This window comes from Vitis riparia, chromosome 13 (genome assembly GCF_004353265.1).
Source record: "Vitis riparia cultivar Riparia Gloire de Montpellier isolate 1030 chromosome 13, EGFV_Vit.rip_1.0, whole genome shotgun sequence".
Lineage (NCBI taxonomy): Eukaryota > Viridiplantae > Streptophyta > Magnoliopsida > Vitales > Vitaceae > Vitis > Vitis riparia.
Window position 1 is genome coordinate 18451967 of NC_048443.1, and position 21439 is coordinate 18473405.

Genomic DNA, 21439 nt, shown 5'->3' on the forward strand with positions numbered 1-21439 from the left:
TATTTATGACGTGTTCGACCGTCGGTCTGACCAGTGAATCGGTAACTTTTTCGGTTCGATTTTGAAAATATTGGTATTTCTCTTAAAGAGTAAGTTAGTTATTTCATTAAGAGACATTAATTTTAACAAAATTTATTATTCAAATGAATGCAAAGAGAAATTGGGTGATGGGTGTGAATGTAATTTCCATTAATAAAAAAGATAAAATCACATTAAAATACTGAAAATATTATAGATGAGTGTTCTTTTTTAAAAAAAAAGAAAAAAAAAGAAAAAAAAGAAAAAGAAGACTAGAAAAAAAGTAAAAAAACCTAAATAAAACAACAAAAGAACTACCAAAACAACTACTTGTTGATTATTTGAGGAATCATCTAAATTTAATATTATTTCTCCCCTCAACCCGACCCGAAGGGTGCCGCTGTGGGGTAAAAGAACCCTCTTTGTAAGAAAAAGAGAGATACGTCTCGAAGCCTGAGTAACCCCAGAGAAACGGAGATGAAGGGCCTGGGAAGATTGATTGGGCGACGCCTTCTCTGCAAACGATTGGAGCCTTGGAGAAAGCCTCTCATGCCTCGTCGCCTCATTTTCTCCTCTTTCACAACGACCTCCTATTTGGAAAACCCCACCTCTTCTTCCCGTTTCACTTCCTTCAAATCTTCATCGCTTCCTAAATGGAGCCATTTCGGAGGTTTCTCTCTTTCTCTCTTATTCTTTTCTGTTTATTTCTGTTTGGCTGCCCAGACAACGGAGGCAAATGGTGGACAAGAAAAAGAAATTTTGGGATGTTTTTTAATTTTTCAAATGTTGATTTTGGTTTCCAGGGCATGAGTTGGTTATGCGAGCTAGACCAAGTAGGCGTATTAGGTTTACGCAAATATTGGAAATTCTAAGATTCATAATTTAGTTTTTCTTTTATTTTTCCTTTATTTCCGTGGCAGTCAAACGCACAATTAGAGTTTGTGGCTTTGATCAAGTATGAAATGGTGGAATCATAACCTTTGAAAATGTGGAATCTTATTTATCTCTGTGTATTTTTTCTGTTAGTTTCTTACATTTGTTTCCTAAACAAAACAGATTAGTATTTTTGGGGTTGCTTCTAGGAAAAATTTTAGTTGCTTTAGAGGAAATGGTGGTATCCCAGCTTGCATTTCTGAAGCTGTGGTATATATGTACAGAGAAAGAGAGAGTCACACTCACAGACACACTCCTGGTTAATTAACAGGAGAAATTTGTGTTATTTCAACGTTCTAAACTTCCTCTAGAGTTTATCTTAATGGAACAATATATGACATTTTTTGTGTAAGACAGTTGGGCACCTTTTTTTGCTCTCCAACTCACAATCTGCCTGCTTATGAGTCTATGATTCTTTGTTTTGTCAATGAGGTAGAGGAGTATAGTGGCCTTCTTGAATGCCCTTGAGAGACATTGTTTTATGAGCCTTTTTAGGCTTCGTCTTTTTTGGTATTGTATTGTGTCTTTCTTCTCCTTTTGCTCTTGTTGCTTTGAGGTATTTCTCATCTGATCTTTTTCATTGATAAAATTCTTTATTTCTTTCTTAAAAAAAAATTGAAACCCTTGATGGACTGGATGGAAGTGTAGATATTTGAATAGTTTTGTTATGATGCTGCTGTGCTCAGGGCAGAGGAGGACTATGTTCATCCAAACTCAATCCACACCTAATCCTGCATCTCTCATGTTCTATCCTGGAAAGCCAGTTATGGAGGTAGGGAGTGCAGACTTTCCGAATTCTCGTTCAGCTATGAGTTCTCCACTAGCAAAAAGTCTTTATGGAATTGATGGTAAGTTTGTACTTTTTTAGTGCTTGTGAGTGTTTATATATTTGGGTTAATATGTTGGCCAATTTGTTTTATGAGTATTTAATATGAATAACCTTAGCTTGAACTGTTTTCCAAGAAATATGAAAGGAATTTGAAGGTTTAAGATTGGAGTTGGTGGAAAAAATCTTCTTGCAAATTCTCTATTCATTGTACGACAAACATGGGTGTGGGTATGAGATCCTTGTTGAATGCTCCTATTTGCCTTTGGGTGGCACAGTTTGATTTTTAAATTGATATCCTTTTATTCTTTCAAGTTTCTTAGTAATAATTACATTAGAGAAAAAGAAGACTTCGCTGAAAAATGAACTTTTGTAAGAATATTTAGGGATAAGAGGAAAAAAGGAGTAAAGAGAAAAAAATGAGAGCTTTTAAAAGAATATCTTCCCTTCCAATTTATTTTTAATTGATCTTTCTTTTATTATGCTGTATCCCAATACTTGAGCTCCCTTTTTGGATCAATATTTGGCTGAGTCCCTATATCCTAACATTTGAGCTGTGAAGGATCAACACCTAAACACATACCCACATTTGACATTCATATCGGAACCCATGCAATATAATGCTCTATAAGAGAAAATTCATGCATAAAGATCTCCTCATTTCTTGTGTATCTTCCCTAAAGTCAATAAACCTCTGACCAGATGCAACTAAGTTCTCTTCAAGCTCAATTTTTTCAATATTTGTTTTGATTGTTGTTAGCAAGACTAACATTGTAGGCTCTCCTCTTCTGTCTTTCAGGAATTACTCGAGTTTTCTTCGGATCAGATTTTATAACTGTAACAAAGTCAGATGATGCTTCTTGGGATTTTATAAAACCTGAAATTTTTGCTGCAATCATGGACTTCTATTCATCTGGGAAGCCACTGTTCCTTGACTCCAATACTGCAGCAGCAATGGACACAGCTATTCATGAAGTATCTCCTTGAACTTTAATATTACGCATGTTTTCTTTATTTGTTTTTGACAGGAGTGCACTCTGAGTTCATTGAATGTTATTAATCAACAAAATACTAAGCACTGCAATTTTTTATTCTGCTGTTTTACTTATTTTCTCGTCCAAGTTTACCTTTTGAATATGGTATAGATTTCAAGGGCATGAGCATGTGCATTAATGTATTTGATTTCCAAACAACAGATGTGCGTGCAGCTAAAAAATTAGGGTCAAAACCTTAGAAAGTTTAGAGGGTTTTTATGTATCTGTTAGGAAGACATGTCACAGTGAGATATTTACATATAGTCCATGATTCTTCCCTTGAGGTTGCATCTTGTCTGAGATGTGCACTTCATTGTTTAACAAAAATAAGGCTCCATAGCTGATCTTGTAATTGAGATTTAGACTTTTCCATCTTCCTTAGGCTCTGTTTTATTTTACTTTGGATTTTAGAAATTTTAAGGGAAAGTAGAAAGGAAAGGGAATAGTGTGGAAAGTTGGGAGGAAAGAAAAAGTCAAGGAAATAAAAAATAGATTCAAATTTAATATAATTTTCTCATGTGTTTTTCCAAATTTATTTCTCATTTTTTTCTCCTATATAGAGTGAAAAACTTGAAAATGCAAGGTTCTCAATAATTTTCATCATGCTTAATTTTCCATGGTAAATAACGTAAGAGATTTTGGACTCCTTCCTACATTTTTTTTTCTTAGTACTTTCTGTGATCCAAAAATAGTGTTAATTTATTTTTTAACTTTAAATTCATAACTAGTATTATATAAAGCAAGAAACTCTAAGCCTGCTCAAAGGTTTTTTTCTTCCTTTTTTTTTTGCCCTAATAGTATGTTATAAAGATATCCTTTATTTTTTGATGGAAAAATTGCTTGGAAAAAAAATGCTATTTTCATAAATCCATAATTATCTAATCAATTGAATTTTATAATCGTACATTTAGTCAACTTAATAATTTCCTTAACAAACACTGAAACCATGCCAAACTGTGTGCCTCTGGCACTGCAACATATGGGCATTGCACATCATGATGTTTAACAGTCTAGACTACCACTTTATCCCACCTTCCACCTTCAGCATCTGATGACCACCTTCATAGTGACAATGTAATAGTTTTATGCTTTTTTTCCCCTTCAAAAAGGGAATATTACTTCTAATCTTAGCCTGGTTGCTGGAGCATTCATACTTTGGATAAATGCTAGGTAGATTAAAGTAATCACTTGCTTTCTAGGAAAGTTTTAACTTTTAGGTTGTGGTGCCCTGATTGGAAGTCTTTGTTTTCAACTGATGCATGACATTATTGTTTGGGCTGTTAGCTAGTAATCTAATATAACTCTTCAAACATAGAGGAGTAGCAATTTGTATTATTCTATTAGTCATTGCTCATTAAAGGGTTATCCTAACTACTTGGGTTTGACCATGTGATTTTCCTTTTCGTCATTTTACTCTATCAAGGATTATACCATTGGCTAAATCATAGGCTTTCCAGCCTTCTTTTGCAGCCATGAACTTCTTTTTCTTGGGGATGCTCATAGCACTTCTAAACTTAACCAAGTTACTCCTTAGTGGTAGTCATTATTCTCGGGTGCACATGAACAAGTTACCCCAACCCTCTCTCATCTTATTCAGTGCTATGCTTTGCTTCTCTAGATTACAATTTCTTTTCTCATTCTATCTTTCATTGCATTAGTGTTATCCACGTCTTCATTCTTATCTTAGCTACTTCTAGCTAAGGTGTTGGCTAACCAGCTCAAGAAGATGGTGGGCTAGATGTTTTTAGTGTTCCAACAAGCTTTTGTGGAGGGTAGGCAAATTTTGGAGCAACCTGTATTGCAAATGAGGCCTTAGATTCAAGGCCAAAGAGTAACATCAGTGGGGTCATTTGCAAGCTAGACATCAAAAGGCATAAGATCATGTGAGCTGGGATTTCTTATGAGCATTTCTAGAGATAATGAGCTTTGGTTAGAAATGGGTCAGATTGATCAAATGGTGCATTTTAATGACAAAATTCTCTATCCTAGTCAATGGGCTCCATTCGGTTTTTTCCAAAGCTTTAGGGGTTTGAGATAGAGAGGCCTTGTTTCCCCTTATCTCTTATTTTGGCCATGAAGGACCTTAGTAAGATTTTGAAAAGTGCTAAGGAAGGGGGCTTCTTCTTAGGTTTCAAAGTGTGAAGTAGAGGTGGGGTGGGGATGGAAATGTCTCATTTGTTGTTTGATGATAATACCCTAATATTCTAGGATGCTAACATGAAGCAATTGGAGTATCTAAGTTGGGCTTTGATGTGTTTCTAAGTGATTTTAGGATTAAGGATAAGTATGGAGAAAAGTGAGTGTTTTCCAGTAGAGGAAACCACATATTTGGAGGACCTTGCCTCTGTGTTTGATTATAGGGTTGGGAGCCTTCCTTCCACATATTTGGGCTTGCCTGTGGGTGCACCTTACAAATCAACAAGGGTATATGACACGATAGAGGAGAGATTTAGGAGAAAGTTAGCCTTGTGGAAGAGGATATCTTTCTTTCAAAAGGAGGGAGACTTATAGTGATAAAGTATACTATCATGTATGCTGATATACTTCATGTCTCTTTTCACCATTCTGAGGGGGGTGAGCTTAAGACTAGTGCATACCCAAAGGAACTTCCCTTGAGATGGAAGGGCTCATGAGAGAAAACCTCACTTGGTTAATTGGACCACTATGTGCCTAGACAAAAAGGATAAGGGGCTTAGCATTAGAAAGCACCATACTCTTAATAGGGCTCTTCTAGGCAAATGGAGCTAGAGATTTGTGTTTAAGAGAGAATTCCTTTAGAACTAGGTTATAGTTGGAAAGTATGGGTCATAAGAAAGGGGATGGTGCTCGAGGGTGACAAAGAATAGCTATGGGGTGGGGTTGTGGAGGGCCATAAAAAATGGTTGTGAAGTATTTAGAAGTAGAACTTGTGTCATTGTGGGTAATGGTGGATGAATAAAATTCTAGAAAGATGCTTAGTGTGGTGATATCTCTTTGGAAGAGGCTTTGCCAATGCTCTTTGCCATAGCCACTGGCGGAGACTCTTGAATAGCAAATTTGTGGTAGGAGGACAGGGAGGGAAGGTGAAGGAGCCCCCATTTCCACAGACAGCTCTATGATGGGGAATTAGGAGTGGAAGTCTTTTTTGGAAAATTGCATCCTTTCTCAATTAGAAGAGACGGGAAAGATGGTTTAAGTTGGAAGGAAATAAAGACTGGAAAGTTTTGCATCAAATCTTTCTATGCATCCTTAGCCTACGGAGGTAGTAAGCTTCCCTACAAGCATCATTTAGAATCCTTGGGTGCCAATGAAGACCAAAATATCACTAAACAATTTAATTTGCAAATCCATAAAAAAAGTGTTCTAAAATAGCAAGTTCTCTACCCATTTAATTTCTCTTTAGTTTTTTGCTTTGTCTACTTTGTTTTCTTTTACTTGAAGAGTAGCTCTTTGTTTTTCAGAAAAATTGTCTTTTTTTTTTTCCACATTTAATACCACCCATTAAAAATGTAACTTTAGTCTAGTAGCTTACACATCTCTAGTTGCTGCCAATGCCATTTGACTAGTCAACCTAGGCGTCTCCAAGTTACCCCCTGCTCACACCTGTTCTAGCCCTTTTCCAATTGCATCTTAAGATGACAAATGACACCTACAACAATTAAGTAAAACTAGAGAAAGTTGACTAAATTTTCAGTCACACAAGATAAAGCAGCAACTAACTAAGTTGCCAGCTTGCATAACTAATGGTATTGCAAAGAATTTCCACTATTGTTAACCACTTTTAATATACTTTTCTGTCAATTTAACATGCTTCTTACTCAACTAATCATTTTCCTTAATTGACTAACTAATCAATTCACTAATTGAGTCATTAATCCTCATTTAAAAAGACTAAACAACTTATATTAGCTTTTAATAATCTTCAAGTCATTGCTATAGCCATTGAAAAGATGAACTTTGGGCAGAAATGGATAGAATGTATTAAGTAGTGCATATCTTCTACAAAGTTTTCTATGATTGTCAATGGCCCAACTTCGGGTTTCTTTCAGAGTCCAGGGGTTTTAAGGTTTGGGGACCTTCTATCCCCTTAAGTATTTGTTGTAGTAATGGAGGCCCTTAGTTAGCACATGGCCAAGGCATACAAAGCTGCAGCTAGTGAAGTGGCTGGTTGTGTGCACAAAGAAAAGCAAGGGGGATTAGGCTTTAGATGCCTATCTTCGTTACGTAAGGCTCTATTATGCAAGTGGAGTTGGCGATATGCAAATGAAAAGGGAACTTTCTTGATACAGGTTATAGAAGAAAAATATGGGAAAGGAGGAGGGTGGTGGTCTTGCAAAGTGAGAAACAGGTATGGGATTGGGTTATGAAAAGCTATTAGAAAGAATGGGGACACTTCTTATGGTATAGCATCCTTCTCTTTCAAAAATGAAAGGAGGGTGAAGTTTTGGAAGGAAAAGTGGTGTGGGGATAAGCTTCTGTGTGTATCCTTTTCATCTTTGGATGCCTTGACCGTTTCAAAGGATGCTTGGGTGGCAACATTGGAATCTTTGTTTTTCTAGATCCTTGAATGATTAGGAGGTGGATATTGTTGAAGATTTCTTTGCTAGGTTGCAATGAACGTTGGTGAACAATGAGAGGAAGGACAAGGTGGTGTGGTTGGACCTAGGGAAGGATAAGTTTTCTGTCAAGACTTTATATGCCATCTTGGAATCAAGGGTGTTAATTCTTTTCCTAACCGGTATTATTTGAAATCCATGGGTTTTGTCTAAAGCAAACTTCTTCGTGTGGAAAGCTAGTTAGGGGAATATGTTGACCCTTGGCAAGCTTCAAAGGAGAGGGTGGTCTTTGGCTAATAGATGTTTTCTGTGTAAAGTTGAAGAATCCAGTGATTGTACTCTTCTTCACTGCTCCAAGACCAGGGTCTTTTGGCAGCTCCTCTTTGCTTTGTTTGGTGTTTATTAGGTCCAATCCTCCATAGTCAGAGACTCTCTTGTCTTGGCATGTATCCTTTGTGGGAAAAGAGATGTAAAAAGGCTTGGAGAGTGGCTCCCATGTGCATTTTTTTGACTGTATAGAGAGAATGAAGCCAAAGATGTTTTGATAATATGAAGCAAATGGATCATTCTCTGAATTTTTTTTTTCTTTTCAATCTTCTCTCATGGTGAAATTGTTTATAAAGGGAGGTTTTATGTCTTTAATCGACTTTGTAGATTGGTTGGGGTCTTGCTAAGGGAGTGGAGTTGTTTTTTGTGTCCTCTCTTTTTTTGGTTATGCCTTTTGGCGTCCATTGTACACAACCTGTATGCTTTTGTGTGCACTTTTTTTTTTGGTGCTTTTTACAAATTCTTTTCATTTGCCTAGAAAAAATAATATAGTTTTAGTAATATGAAAATTTAGTTTTAGTAATTATGAAAATGGATACATTAGATCAATTCACATAAAAGAATGTAATGATTGAGGATCTTTATTCCAGCACCATGGAAGCTTTTTGATTGTTGTATAATAAGATGTGATATCAAAGGAGATGAAAGAAGAGAAAAGATAGATCTTTCATGTTTGGCAATCATACCAAAGTTCCTATGCAATCACACCTAGAGTTCCCTAAGCAATCTCACTTGGGGAAGACAATTACCTCTTAAGAACTTAGATAGCTACTCATTTTTCAAAAAATTTTGTTAATAAAATTGAAAGACTACATTGGTTTATATAGATTCATGGAGTTCTTTTTCCTAACAAAAACTAAGACTTTATTTCCTAGCAAAAATATGACTCCTTTCCTAATCAAATTAGAAACTAAAACAAATAAAAATTTGAAGGAATAAACTACTAAACCAATTTCAATAATACTAAAAAAGACTCCTACTAAAATATGAAATGTTAAATCTCTAAACTATTTTTGCTGAATATTTTTCCTTTTTCTTTCATAAGTAGTTGGAAGGTGCTTAACATGTTGTTCACCTTTATATGGTATATCAAATATTGAAGTATTTAGGAGACTTGACTAACAACATGAGTCTTGTTTAGCCATTTTGCATGGTGCAAATCAGTTATGATTTTCAGCAGAATCTCATAGATCTAACATGCTGTTACATAAAAGCATATAGTCAAAATAGGGTCCAGAGGGTCCGAAGAGAGTTCAAGAAGACTGGACCCAACAACTGACACCTGGAACTCCAAAATGTTTAATTCCAAATATTTTCTGATTGTCTGCAGTTATTCCTGCATAAATCTCATGTATATAACCATTTCTTGTGTTGCCATGACAGGATGATTCTGAAACTGTAGCAATGATCAAAGAACTGTTGGAGACTCGTATTCGACCAGCAGTTCAAGATGATGGTGGGGACATCGAGTATCGGGGATTTGATCCGTGAGATTCCCTTCATCTAGTTAGAAGTAAAGTTGAATGTTGAGGTCACGACTGAAAGTATAAATTTCTTTTCCCTTATATGACATTGTTTTTATTGGATCATATGGGTTTACTTCCTCAGGGAGACAGGAATAGTTAAACTAAAAATGCAAGGAGCATGTAGTGGCTGCCCTAGCTCATCTGTTACACTGAAATCTGGCATTGAAAATATGCTGATGCACTATGTACCTGAGGTAACAATCATTAGTTTCTGCACTTATAGATTCATTGTGGTCTAACATGTATGCATCAATGTGCACCCATCAAATTGTGTGTATTGTGTATTTCAACCATCCATATGGATTTAGATGTTTATAAATGCCATGTTGTGCGTTGTGAAGCCTTATTGTTGAAAGTGGCATCATTTTTAATTTTTAGGTCATCCAAGAGGTCACAAGTCTCCAGTTCCCTGTACTGGTGGATGGAATGCTTAGGTAAAACTTCCATAATAGTGTCCTTCATTGTCTGAAATTTGTCCATTTATACCTGTAAGTCTGTAGAATGCATTATCCATGCCTTCATGCATTCGTAAGTTTTTGCACTTGAGGAATTTACTCCTAAAAAACAATTCCTCATGCACAAATGTGTTTATTGTATTTATAGGATAAGTTATTGTTAGTTCCATCAAGGCAAGTTAATGTTGACTAGTTTTAACATTAACATTCAATTCTAAAGTTGTGTCTAAGGTTACCTAAAGAATGTCCTAGGGGAAGGGCAGTATCATTCTTAATTTTTGGATCATCCAAGAGTAGGGTCACAGGTTCTCCAGTTCCCAATACTGGTGGATGGAGCACTTGGTAAAACTTCCATTGCAGTGCCCTCCATTACGTCCAAAATTTGTCCCTTGATACCTATGAGTCCATAGAATGCATTATCCACCCTTCATTTTTTTTTGATAGGCTAATGAGAAAATGTATTAAAAGCTCAACCAATTTAGAAAATCGGTGTTGGACTCCCATTCAATCTCAATTTGTTCTCGCCTTCCCTTTTAATTGAGAAGGATTGCAATTTCTGTAAGAGAATCTCCACTTCCTCAAGCTCGTAATCATTAAATTGCCTTGAAAAGCAGGGACTCCAACCACCCTTTCCCAGCCTACTCTGATGCCTCTGCTATCCATCCATCTTTGTTAGAAGCAAAAGAGAATAAGTTTGGGAAGGCTTCTTCCAAGGGTAAATCTTCACACCATTAGGCTTTCCAGAATTTAACCCTTCTCCCATTCCCAACTGAAAAGTGAGTCCTGCATTTTATACATTCCCACTCATTTCTGATGGCTTTCCACACCCCCACTCTATATCCTCCTCTTCCAAGAGTAAATCCACACCTTCATGCATTCACAATTTTTTAAACTAGCTGAATTTACTCCTAAAACATAATTCCTCATGCAATACTGTGTTTATTGTAGGTTACCTATGAATGTCCCAGGGGGAGAGTGAATAGGATTATCAAATTCTTTAACCAATTGTGATTTTATTTAATTTAAAGTACAAGCCAACTAACCAACTAATAATGATGTATATAATGAATTCTTTTGGAAAATTTTATGAACACCTCACAAGCAAGTATTCAACCAATATATAACCAAGGTGACTAAGATATGTATCATAAATAATAATTTTCAAATTATGAATATAGAGAAATTAAATTCACAAGGTGAATGATGAAGAGGCAAGAATTTATAGCTGTTTACCCTAAAGCCTACATCTCTTGGATAATATAGTTGTGTTTATCCTTCAATCAAACAAGTTTTACTTGGTTTACCTATATGTTATGACACACTTGTTTCAGGGGTTACGAAGAAACTAATCTAAAGATTTTCTTACAAGCTCAACTAAAGTAGGGCTTTTCAACTTGAATTTTTGAATCATTTCTAGTGAAACAATATTTTCCTTTCCAATGGTGTCAACCGATATTGTGCTTACTTTCATGCATAATGTACAAGGTTGTAGAAGTTGTCATTGAAGCCAATGATCATTAGTCAAGTTGTACAGTCACTTATATTCATCCACAACGCATTGTAATTCTTCTTGGTCCAGCCGTGCATTTATTGTGTCGGTTTCAATCTCTCCTCAACTATAGGCCATAATCATTGTGAGTTGAACTACAGGTCATTGGCATTGTGAGTTCACATATTTCATCTCTAGGCTGTTGATCCTTGTGGCACAAGATTAGTCCTCTTGGCTGCTTCCCAATTGATATGTTGCCATGCCCAAAGCTACTTTGATAATGCTTCAAGCATTGGATGTATTGGCCAAACTCAAGGTAGAGGTGGTGTATGTTTTGTCAGCATATGCATCCTTATGTTAGGCATGGCAATATTGACATTCTTTGGAAGGTGCCCTGCTTTCCTCACTATTCTTATAGTTTTATTTTCCTTTTTAAGTTGTGGCAAGGAGGTCCTGACTTCTTTGACAGACTTTCTTGTATAGGATACTGTATCAAATATCTTTGCTGAACCCCTTCAATCAATGTTGGAACTTTCTTGCTTATCTTGCAATGTTCATCTACCAACTCTGCATTTGAAGTGTATTGCATTTTGGTTCAGGTTGTGATGAAAACAGTTTTCTTTTGTTTTTCCTTAATATAATATATCTTGTCAAAAAATTCAAAGTTCAAAGTTGTTAAGAGACTAGAGAAAATTCTAAGTTCAATAGTAGGAATGGGGGAATTCAAAGCTGTTAGGGGAGGAAGAAGTCGGTTTGTGGTGGAGTTCAAATCGTTTGAGATTGTGCTTGAGGATTCGGGTGGAAAGCTGAAAGGATGTATATGGGAGAGAAGTAGGGGTTTTGCCCTTTTTGGATTAGATTTGGGGAGGTTAGTCTTCGTTGCTTATTGGAAGGTGTTGAAGCCTATTGCAGAGAGGTTGATGATCAAAGATGGGTTATTGAATGGATGGAGGGAAATAGAAAGTTTAGAATGGAGCGACGGTTGAATAAGGCAGGGAGGTTCATCCTATGCTCTGTTCGAGATATAGAAGCTAAAAGATATAACATTATTTTTCCTGAAGGGAAGGGTCACGCTAGTGGCTGGAACTCTTTGGCCGTGAGATTGAGAGGTCTTGGAGTGGTCCCGTCAGAAGGCTCAAAGTTTACCAATGTGCCAGAGGTTCCGTTGAAGTCGAAGGGAGTTTTGAAGGTTCAGTGGAAGGAAAAGGGGGTGGAGACGATGTCTTTTGTAGATGTTGTTAAGTCGTACCCAAGAAGGGAAGGTGTGTCAGTGTGGTTAGAGGTAGGGGAAAAAGAGGTGTGTGGAAGATTGGATCAGTTGAGAAATTGTCTGATAGGAAGGTGGGGTATTATCTCAGCCCCTTTACCTGAGTTGGAATACGTAAGGAACTGGACCTGCCAGAATTGGGAGGTTAAGGGGAAGATGAAGATTGCTGTGCTAGGCAGGGGTATCCTGATGTTTGATTTTGAGTTGTCTCAAGAGGCTGAGCGTGTTCTGGCCAGAGGCAAAAGAAGCATTGAGGAAAATTGTCTTATCTTGGACAGATGGAACCCAGAGGTGGGGTGTTCCTGCAAGAATTCCAATGTTGTAGAGGCATGGGTAGTGGTCGGGCTTCCACTCCATTTTTGGAGTCTTGAGGTGTTTAAAAGAATCGGAGATGGGTGCCGAGGATTTATTGCAGTGGATGAAGATACCAGATCCTTGGCTGAGTTGCAATGGGCTAGGATTCTGGTGAAGCGTGCGGAATGGGAGGTCCCTAACTCTGCTCATATAGTTTTGGGGTCGGGATGCTTTTCTCTCCAATTGTGGTGGGAATCTCCACCTTGGTTCTCGCAGGTGGTGCCGGTGGGAAGCTCCTCCAGGAAGGGCGAGCTAAGGGTAGGAGAAGAAGTTGATGGGTCTCTTCGTGTGGCTTGCTGCGGGAGTCAAAGGGGGAAGGTGGAGCAGTTGAGGATGCAGTCAGTGGTATAAGACGTGGCGCTCGCTGGAGGTAAACCACCCACGCTTTCTAGTGAGGCCTCTGCAGAAGAGACTGATGAGAGGGGATGGGTTGGTGGTTCAGCCGACCTAGTGGGAGGGGGTAGGGAGTCCTCTTCCAGCAGTATGGACGTCCTTGGATGTGGGCCTAGCTGTGGACCTTTAACTTTAAGTTTTGGGGAGGCCCAAGGCCTTTGTCTCGTGAGCTGGGTGGATTTGGGTCGGGATCCAAGGCCCATTCACTTAAATGGTCCTTTAAGTTGCAGCGAGGAGGTGTCGGGAGAGGGCCGTGGGCCTGTTCAAGCTGACGCAAAGGGAGAAGGGGCCTTTTATGGGGACGAGGCTCCAATCTCTCTTTCTAGGGCTCGAGTGGAGCAATCGCCTTCCAAAATTAGAGGTGCAAGTGGATGCACAAGCGGAGAAGCCGACCCCCTTGTCGGGTTGTTGAGGGAGTCGTTGATGCTAATGTCCTCTCAGATGATGGATTGAGGGCGCTTGACTGACGAAGCGCTTTGCGAAGAGGCATCCAGGTATGTCGATCCTTGTTCTTTTCCATTGGGGGGCCGGGATCTTTCTTCTTTTTCTCCTTCTGATTTCGGACAGGTTGCGTTGAATGAGGGGTCCTTGGGTGGTTTGGCTTTCGTGGTTAACAAAGAGGAGCAGACCCCGTTGAGCATCATTCTGGCTTATGGTAGCAATGGGGTGTTGGCCTCTAAGGGAGAGAAGTTAGTGGTTGGAGAAGGTACGGGAGGGGAGTTTGAGGGGTTGTTTCAGGACTTGGAAGGATGCCGTTGAGACGACAGCTGCCTGGAGGTATAGTAAAATTTTGGGCTTCTCCACGGATGGTTTTGAAGGCGAAATCCTGAATTTGCTCCTAAGGACCAAGAGAAGAAGAGAGCAAAATTTGAAGAAGGGCTTGTCAGGGTCCCCTAAGCTTGTTCGGGAATTGAAAAAATTAGAGTGGTCTATTAATTATAATGGAGCGAGAAAAGAGAATTCTCTGGTCAAAGAAGGTGGGGTCAAATTCTCGACCGTTAGATGAAGCTAAAGATTTTCTCCTAGAATGTCAGAGGGGTTAATGACAGAAATAAAAGGAAGGTAATTAAGGCCCTAATCAGGTCGCAAAAAGTAGAAGTGGTATGTTTGTAGGAGACTAAAATTCAAGACATGTCCCAGGGGGTTATTCACAGTCTTGGTATGGGAAGATTCTTAGGTTGGGGAGTTGTGAATGCAAGGGGGGCAGCTGGAGGAGTAGTGGTCTTCTGGGATAAGAGAGTTTTGGAGTTAGTAGGTCTAGAAGTGGGAATCTTCTCAATTTCGTGTCGTTTTAAGAATTGCGAGGATGGGTTCATGTGGTTCTTTACGGGGGTCTACGGACTGACTTTGAAAAGTTATAGAGAACCTTTTTGGGAAGAGTTAGGTGCCATTCGAGGGCTGTGGTTTGATACTTGGTGCATCAGTGGGGACTTCAACGTGATTAGATTTCCCAGTGAACGTAGTAGAGAAGGAAGATTGTCTGGTTCCATGAGAAGGTTTTCGGAGGTGTTAGATGAGTTGGCTTTAAGAGATTTGCCTCTTCAGGGGGGGCTTTATACGTGGAGTGGAGGGCTGAATGGTCAATTCAAGTCAAGACTGGATCGTTTTCTGATTTCGAAGGATTGAGAAAATCATTTTAGTGGGGTGTCTCAGTGCACTCTCCCAAGGCTTGTGTCTGATCACTTCCCAATTCTGTTAGATGGGGGTGGGGTGAGGAGAGGTCCAATTCCATTTCGTTTTGAGAATATGTGGTTGAAGGAGGAGAGCTTTAAGGAGCTTCTTAAGGGCTGGTGGCAAGGTTTCAATTACAGTAAGTCTTATAGTTTTGTCCTCTCAGAAAAACTAAAGGCTTTAAAAATTAAGTTGAAGAATTGGAATAAGGAAGTTTTTGGTAAAGTGGGGGTGAACTTAAGGATGGCCTTGGACAAAGTGTCCTTTTGGGATGATTAGGAGCGGCAGAGAGCTTTAAACGAGCAGGAGTTAGAGGCTAGAAAGGAGGCCAGGGAGGACTTTAAGAAGTGAGCGCTTATGGAGGAAATCTTGTGGAGGCAGAAATCAAGAGAAACATGGTTGAAGAAAGGTGATATGAACACGGGATTCTTTCATAAGATGACAAATTCTAACAGTAGGAGGAATTGTTTGAAAAAGATTAAAGTTAATGGTAACTGGCTTTCAGAAGATCAAGAAATTCAAAGGGGTGTGGTGAGGGCCTATCAGGATCTGTTATCGGATCCTGGTGGCTGGCACCCTAGTATGAACAGTATGGAGTTTGATAGAATTGGGAGTGAGGAGGCTGCCAGGCTGGAGGAGATGTTCTCTATGGAAGAGGTGATTCTGGCCCTCTCAGAGTTGAATGGGGACAAGGCTCCTAGTTTGGATGGTTTCCCCATTGCTTTCTGATAGTTTTGTTGGGATTTTGTCAAAGACGAACTAATGGGCTTCTTTAAGGATTTTTTTGAGAGGGGGAAATTTGTTAGAAGTCTGAACTCCACGTTCCTGGTTTTAGTCCCTAAGAAAGGTGGGGCTGATGATTTACGCGATTATAGACCCATCAGTTTAGTGGGAGGCCTGTACAAGCTTCTCGCCAAGGTCCTAGCTAATAGGTTGAAGAAGGTAGTGAGTAAGGTGGTGTCTCCTACCCAAAATGCCTTTGTTGAAAGAAGGCAAATCCTTGATGCTGCGTGAACTGCTAATGAGGCCATAGACTCACTGTTGAAAGGGGATGAAGCTGGTGTGTTATGCAAATTGGACCTAGAGAAGGCTTACGATCATATTAACTGGGATTTCCTGTTGACAGTGATGTAAAAAATGGGTTTTGGGGAGAAATGGGCTGGTTGGATTAGGTGGTGCATCTCCACTGCTTCTTTTTCAGTTTTGATTAACGGATCGCCTACGGGTTTTTTCCAGAGCACTCGAGGGTTAAGGCAAGGGGACCCCATTTCCCCTTACTTGTTTCTTTTAAGGATGGAGGCCTTAAGCTACCTCATTAATAGAGCAGTTAGGGGGGGTTTCCTGACCGGCTGCATGTTAAGGGGTAGGGGTGGCAGTGGGATTCAAGTGTCTCACCTGTTGTTCGCTGATGACACGTTGGTTTTTTGTGAGGATTCCCAAGAGCAAATGGCTATTCTAAGCTGGCTTTTAATGTGGTTTGAAGCCATTTCTGGTCTGAGCATCAATTGAACAAGAGTGAAATTCTGCCGGTGGGAAGAGTAGAGAACGTTGAGGTTTTGGCTTCGGAACTGGGATGCAAAGTGGGTTCTCTCCCCTCCACTTATTTGGGGCTCCCTCTAGGTGCTCCTCATAAGTCGGTGGTTGTGTGGGATGGTGTGGAAGAGGCTTGCTTTGTGGAAGAGGCAGTTCATTTCTAAGGGGGGGAGAATCACTCTCATTCGGAGCACTTTGGTTAGCATGCCGATCTATCTTATGTCCTTGCTGCGTATGCCAGGAGTTGTTAGATTGAGGCTTGATAAAATCCAAAGGGATTTCCTTTGGGGTGGGGGTGCATTGGAGAAGAGGCCCCATCTTGTAAAGTGGGATGTGGTTTGTTCTCATAAAAAGAAGGGCGGTTTGGGGATTAGAAAATTTTCTATTCTCAATAGGGCCCTGTTGTGTAAATGGAGTTGGCGCTTTGCGGTTTAAAGAGAGTCCTTTTGGAAGCTTATTATCAATGGGAAGTATAGGGAAGAAGGTGGAGGGTGGGTTTCTCATGAGGTTAGGGAGGGCTATGGGGTGGGGTTTTGGAAGGAAATTAGAAAGGAAGACTTTCTGATGTTTAAAAATGTTTCTTTCGCTGTAGGGGATGGTAGAAGGGTGAAATTCTGGAAGGACATTTAGTGCGGAAACATTCCCCTTTGTGAGGCTTTTCCTTCTTTGTTTGCCTTTGCGGTCTCTCAAGATGCGTGGGTAGCGGATTGTTGGGACTCTATGGGGGATGTGGGGGGATGGTCTCCTTGTTTCTCTAGACCCTTTAATGATTGAGAGATGGAGGCAGTGGTGAGTCTCCTTTCAATCCTTCAAGGAAAGAGGCTTTTTGTTGAGCTGGAGGATAGAGTGTTGTGGAATGCTTCTAAGAATGGGATTTTCTTCGTAAAATCCCTTTACAATACTCTTGATTCTAGTGGTGCAGTCCCGTTTCCTTGGAGAAACATTTGGAGCCCTTGTGTGCCTACAAAGGTGGGTTTTTTTTTGCTTGGGAAGCTTCTAACCCAAGATCAACTCAAAAGGAGGGGCTGGATTTTAGCAAACAGGTGCTTCTTGTGTTGTGATGAAGAGGAGACAATAAATCACATCCTTATTCATTGCCCCAAGGCGAGGGTATTGTAGAATCTTGTGTTTTCGTTGTTTGGTGTTAATTGTGTCCTTCCACTTATGGTTAGAGACACTCTCCTTGGTTGGTCCGCTTCCTTTGTGGACAAGAAGCGTGGAAAGACTTGGCGGGCAGCTCCTCTCTGTTTATTTTAGACGGTTTGGAAAGAAAGAAATAGGATAGTTTTTGATAATGAGGCTTTGTCGATCCAAAGATTGAAAAACTCCTTCGTTTGTAATCTTTTCTCTTGGTCTAAGTCTTGTTTAGATGGAGAACCCCGTTCCTTAATTAATTTTGTTGATTGGTTGGGTTCTAGGTGAGGGCTGGTGAGTGTTTGCTTTTTTGCGTTTTTTGTCTTGTGGTTACTCCCTGTATGCGTCGGGTTGCCTTCTTGCTCCCTTTTTCTAATAAATTTTCTGTGGTTTATCTATATAAAAAAAAATATATCTTGTCAAAAAAAAAAAAAAAAAAATCTGTAGGGCAACATTATTAGAAATAATTTCAATTGCAATAGACTGTTTAGAACAGCCTCGACTTTAGTTTCCATCAAATTGGGAACCCTAACCTTTGGAGTTATACTATGCAAATTTACTTGGGTTGTTTGATTGAAAGCATGATGTGTATTTAACTCTCATTGGTGCTCCATCATTTGGCCTACCTGATGTCATGTAGGCAGTTTGTTCAACTTGATTTGCTGGTTGAGCTATTAATATGTGAAGGAGCTATAAATATTTCTATAGTGTCTTTTGTTAGCTGTTAGAGGGTAAAAACAGTGTTCAAGCACTCCAGAAGACTTGAACCCAAGTTATAAGGCTTCCAGCAGGCTTTACCGGCACCAGACCTGTGACATCTTGATGACCACTTAATTTTATAAATGTGCAACTATCTCTTCCATAAACCTTGGATTCAATTTTAAAGCTTTCGGACTGTTTATGGTTCATCATACAACATAATAATGAACCTTAGTTTCAGTATGTTTGTCATTTTTAGACCTTAACTCTATTATTGATTTTGATATGTCATAATTTGCTAGATTCAAATCAATTCCTAATCACTCAAGTCAAGTTGTCTTAGTTCTATTTATTCTCAAGTTTCCTAATAATCAATTCAACTCAACTGAACAGAACCTTAACCGAGGTTCCTGAGTATTTGGGTTGATTTTTCAAATCGTCACCATTCTGCTCTGTGCTGAGTCATACTTGTCAAATTGTAGACCAGTCATTCCTTTTCACTTCCCCAAACCATGTTTTTTTGGCTTCATGTCCTATAGATCATTCCACCTTAATCATAAGACTCCATGGTGGTGCAATTATCTGTTAATTTTATAAATGTGCAACTATCTCTTCCATAAACCTTGGATTCAATTTTAAAGCTTTTGGACTGTTTATGGTTCATCATACAACATAATAATGAACCTTAGTTTCAGTATGTTTGTCATTTTTAGACCTTAACTCTATTATTGATTTTGATATGTCATAATTTGCTAGATTCAAATCAATTCCTAATCACTCAAGTCAAGTTGTCTTAGTTCTATTTATTCTCAAGTTTCCTAATAATCAATTCAACTCAACTGAACAGAACCTTAACCGAGGTTCCTGAGTATTTGGGTTGATTTTTCAAATTGTCACCATTCTGCTCTGTGCTGAGTCATACTTGTCAAATTGTAGACCAGTCATTCCTTTTCACTTCCCCAACCCATGTTTTTTTGGCTTCATGTCCTATAGATCATTCCACCTTAATCATAAGACTCCATGGTGGTGCAATTATCGGTCTTTAATCCACATGGCCTGGCTATCTCCAGTTTAGGACTAGTTACTCATTTTGAAGCAAAATTTGGGGTTTCTAAGTTTGGGTCAGATTTCGTTTAAGCCATGTAATTATTATTTGTCTATAGAATGAGGGAGGTTTTTTATTTTTTATTTTTTTTATTTTTATTATTACAATTTGTAAGCTGTTTTGGTACTGAATTCTTTTCCCTGAAGGCACTTATTATTAGTTTCTCTAGGTTTATGCCTAGTTAATGATCTTGATAGCATTGGATCAATGATTTAACTTGGAAGAATTAGAAGCCAACAACAAGAATCATGATTCTGTTCCCTAGGGATAGCCCACAAGGAGCTTTTAGAATCAGAAACCTATCCATTTTTGTTAGGCTTGAACCTATCATTTAACAGATATCATATCCAAGGGATGAAATCTTCAATGCTTTCAGACATCAGAATTGCTATGTTCTTCTTTGGCTTAATTCTGGAGCCAAAAACCATGCATATGATTCAGTCCACTGAAAATGAGTTGCAGCAAGTTTAATTGGGTTCACCGTCACTTCTGCATTAAGCCTTACTTGTTTTGTGCATGATTTTCTGTGATGTATCTAGGAAAATCCCTCTTTTCTCAATCTGCATTTAGGTTTGCTTTATGTGTTCAATTTTCTTCAATTATTCAGTTTCAGACTACACTTCCTTACTGGTTCTTACTATGCCTCCTTGAACACTTAATATATTGTATTTTTACATTATTAAGTTTGGCAAATTGTTTCCACATAACCAAAGTTGATTCTAATCCTTGTTGTGTGATACAAACATGGTCCCTGATATGCTTCCGGTTGGTCGAATGGTGGATTCATTGTTTATTTATTTGTTTGTTTATATTATGTTTATTTTTATTTATTTATTTATTTTGATTTTTAATTTTATTTTTAGTTTAGCCTCTATTTGACTGAACTTTCTGCATTTTTACAGGTCAAAGGTGTAGAGCAAGAATTAGATGCTGAAGATGAAGAAGTTGCACTATCTGGCCAGATGGATTAATTGAATTCACTCCTCAATAATTTGGAAACATAATCTTATAAATCATGAGCTCAGGGAGAATGCATTCACGGTTCCTGTATAGAAGCAAATAAAGTGAGTGGCCTTAGTTTCATCTAGTGCTGTGCTATAGTAGGATTGTGGAGCTGTATAACCACCTCTTTACTCACAAGAAAGGTAGTTTGTGCATTCTGCTGTATCTTTATCTTTGTCACTTTCTGCTACTCGCCAGCAAAAAGAAATTATATATATATATATACACACATAAAGATAAAATTTTGGACTTTCAGCAGATGGTTGTTTCTGCAATTTTTCCATGACTTTGTTGAGAGACAATGAGCTTGATCTTGTTTGTGACGAAAGAAGCTGGAATCTGTATGTATGTTTTGCTGAAGTTGACTAGTGCTCTTTTTGATTTGTGTTTGCTGATAGCATTGTTTTGAAGCAAACTCAATTCCTTATGCCAAAGTAAATCAGTGCATGCCATTTTTAATGAGAAACAACATTAATGAAGGGCAACTAAATATGGTGTAGTTGAATATGATAGGCTGTAATCAAATGTGCTGAAATAGTGCTTAATGAGTGAATAAGCTGCTTAGGTGCAATCACACAAGGAGACTACGGTAGGTTCACATGGAAAATCACACAGCCTCTCACCAAGCTAATCACTCTTGTTTGTGCCTCTTCTTCCTCCTTTGATCAGCCTGCCTTGAATTCATAACTACCTGAATGCTGTGCAAAACGCTCGAAGGGCATTTGAATGTCCATTAGTATGACGTTTGAACCTCCTCCTTTGTGGTATTTGAATGCCCATACTTGTTTTCGCAGGTTCGATTCCCTTTTTTTTTTCTTTTTCTTTTTGTTCTTTCCTAAATTCCAACTTATTTAAATTTAATAGCTGTTTCTCATCCTCTAATATATTCAATGCATATGTACCTTGAATTTCAATTGATTCTGATGTAGCTTAAAATCGTTTTTGATCGGCAAGATCTTCAAAATGCATGATACATCGGTTTTAGTGCAATAAAATTATCAAGTTCCCCATTCTATAATTTTGTGACAGAACATAAGATTACAACGAGTCCTAAACTAATGTTGTCTTAACTATCATGCACTTGAATATAACATTCCTTTTAATCGCCCGTCATTTGTTCATATTGAACGAACAAACT

General features: G+C 38.6%; 1 protein-coding gene across 1 annotated transcript; it reads left to right on the forward strand.

The window, feature by feature from the left end:
* The first annotated feature begins 443 nt into the window (after positions 1 to 443).
* Positions 444 to 20735, forward strand: LOC117927485 (nifU-like protein 4, mitochondrial). The gene is made up of 6 exons (XM_034846999.1): positions 444 to 688; positions 1638 to 1799; positions 2577 to 2752; positions 9057 to 9160; positions 9282 to 9393; positions 20202 to 20735. Exons 1-6 carry the CDS (start codon positions 496 to 498, stop codon positions 20268 to 20270), a joined length of 816 nt encoding a protein of 271 aa, XP_034702890.1. The 5' UTR covers positions 444 to 495; the 3' UTR covers positions 20271 to 20735.
* The last annotated feature ends 704 nt before the right edge of the window (positions 20736 to 21439 follow it).

What these genes read in the sequence shown, in the direction of transcription:
- LOC117927485 (XM_034846999.1), top strand. Translation starts at nt 496, where the DNA reads ATGAAGGGCCTGGGAAGATTGATTGGGCGACGCCTTCTCTGCAAACGA. An exon ending in TAAATGGAGCCATTTCGGAG is followed by an intron (nt 689 to 1,637) that starts GTTTCTCTCTTT and finishes TGCTGTGCTCAG; the next exon opens with GGCAGAGGAGGACTATGTTC. An exon ending in GAGTATCGGGGATTTGATCC is followed by an intron (nt 9,161 to 9,281) that starts GTGAGATTCCCT and finishes TTACTTCCTCAG; the next exon opens with GGAGACAGGAATAGTTAAAC.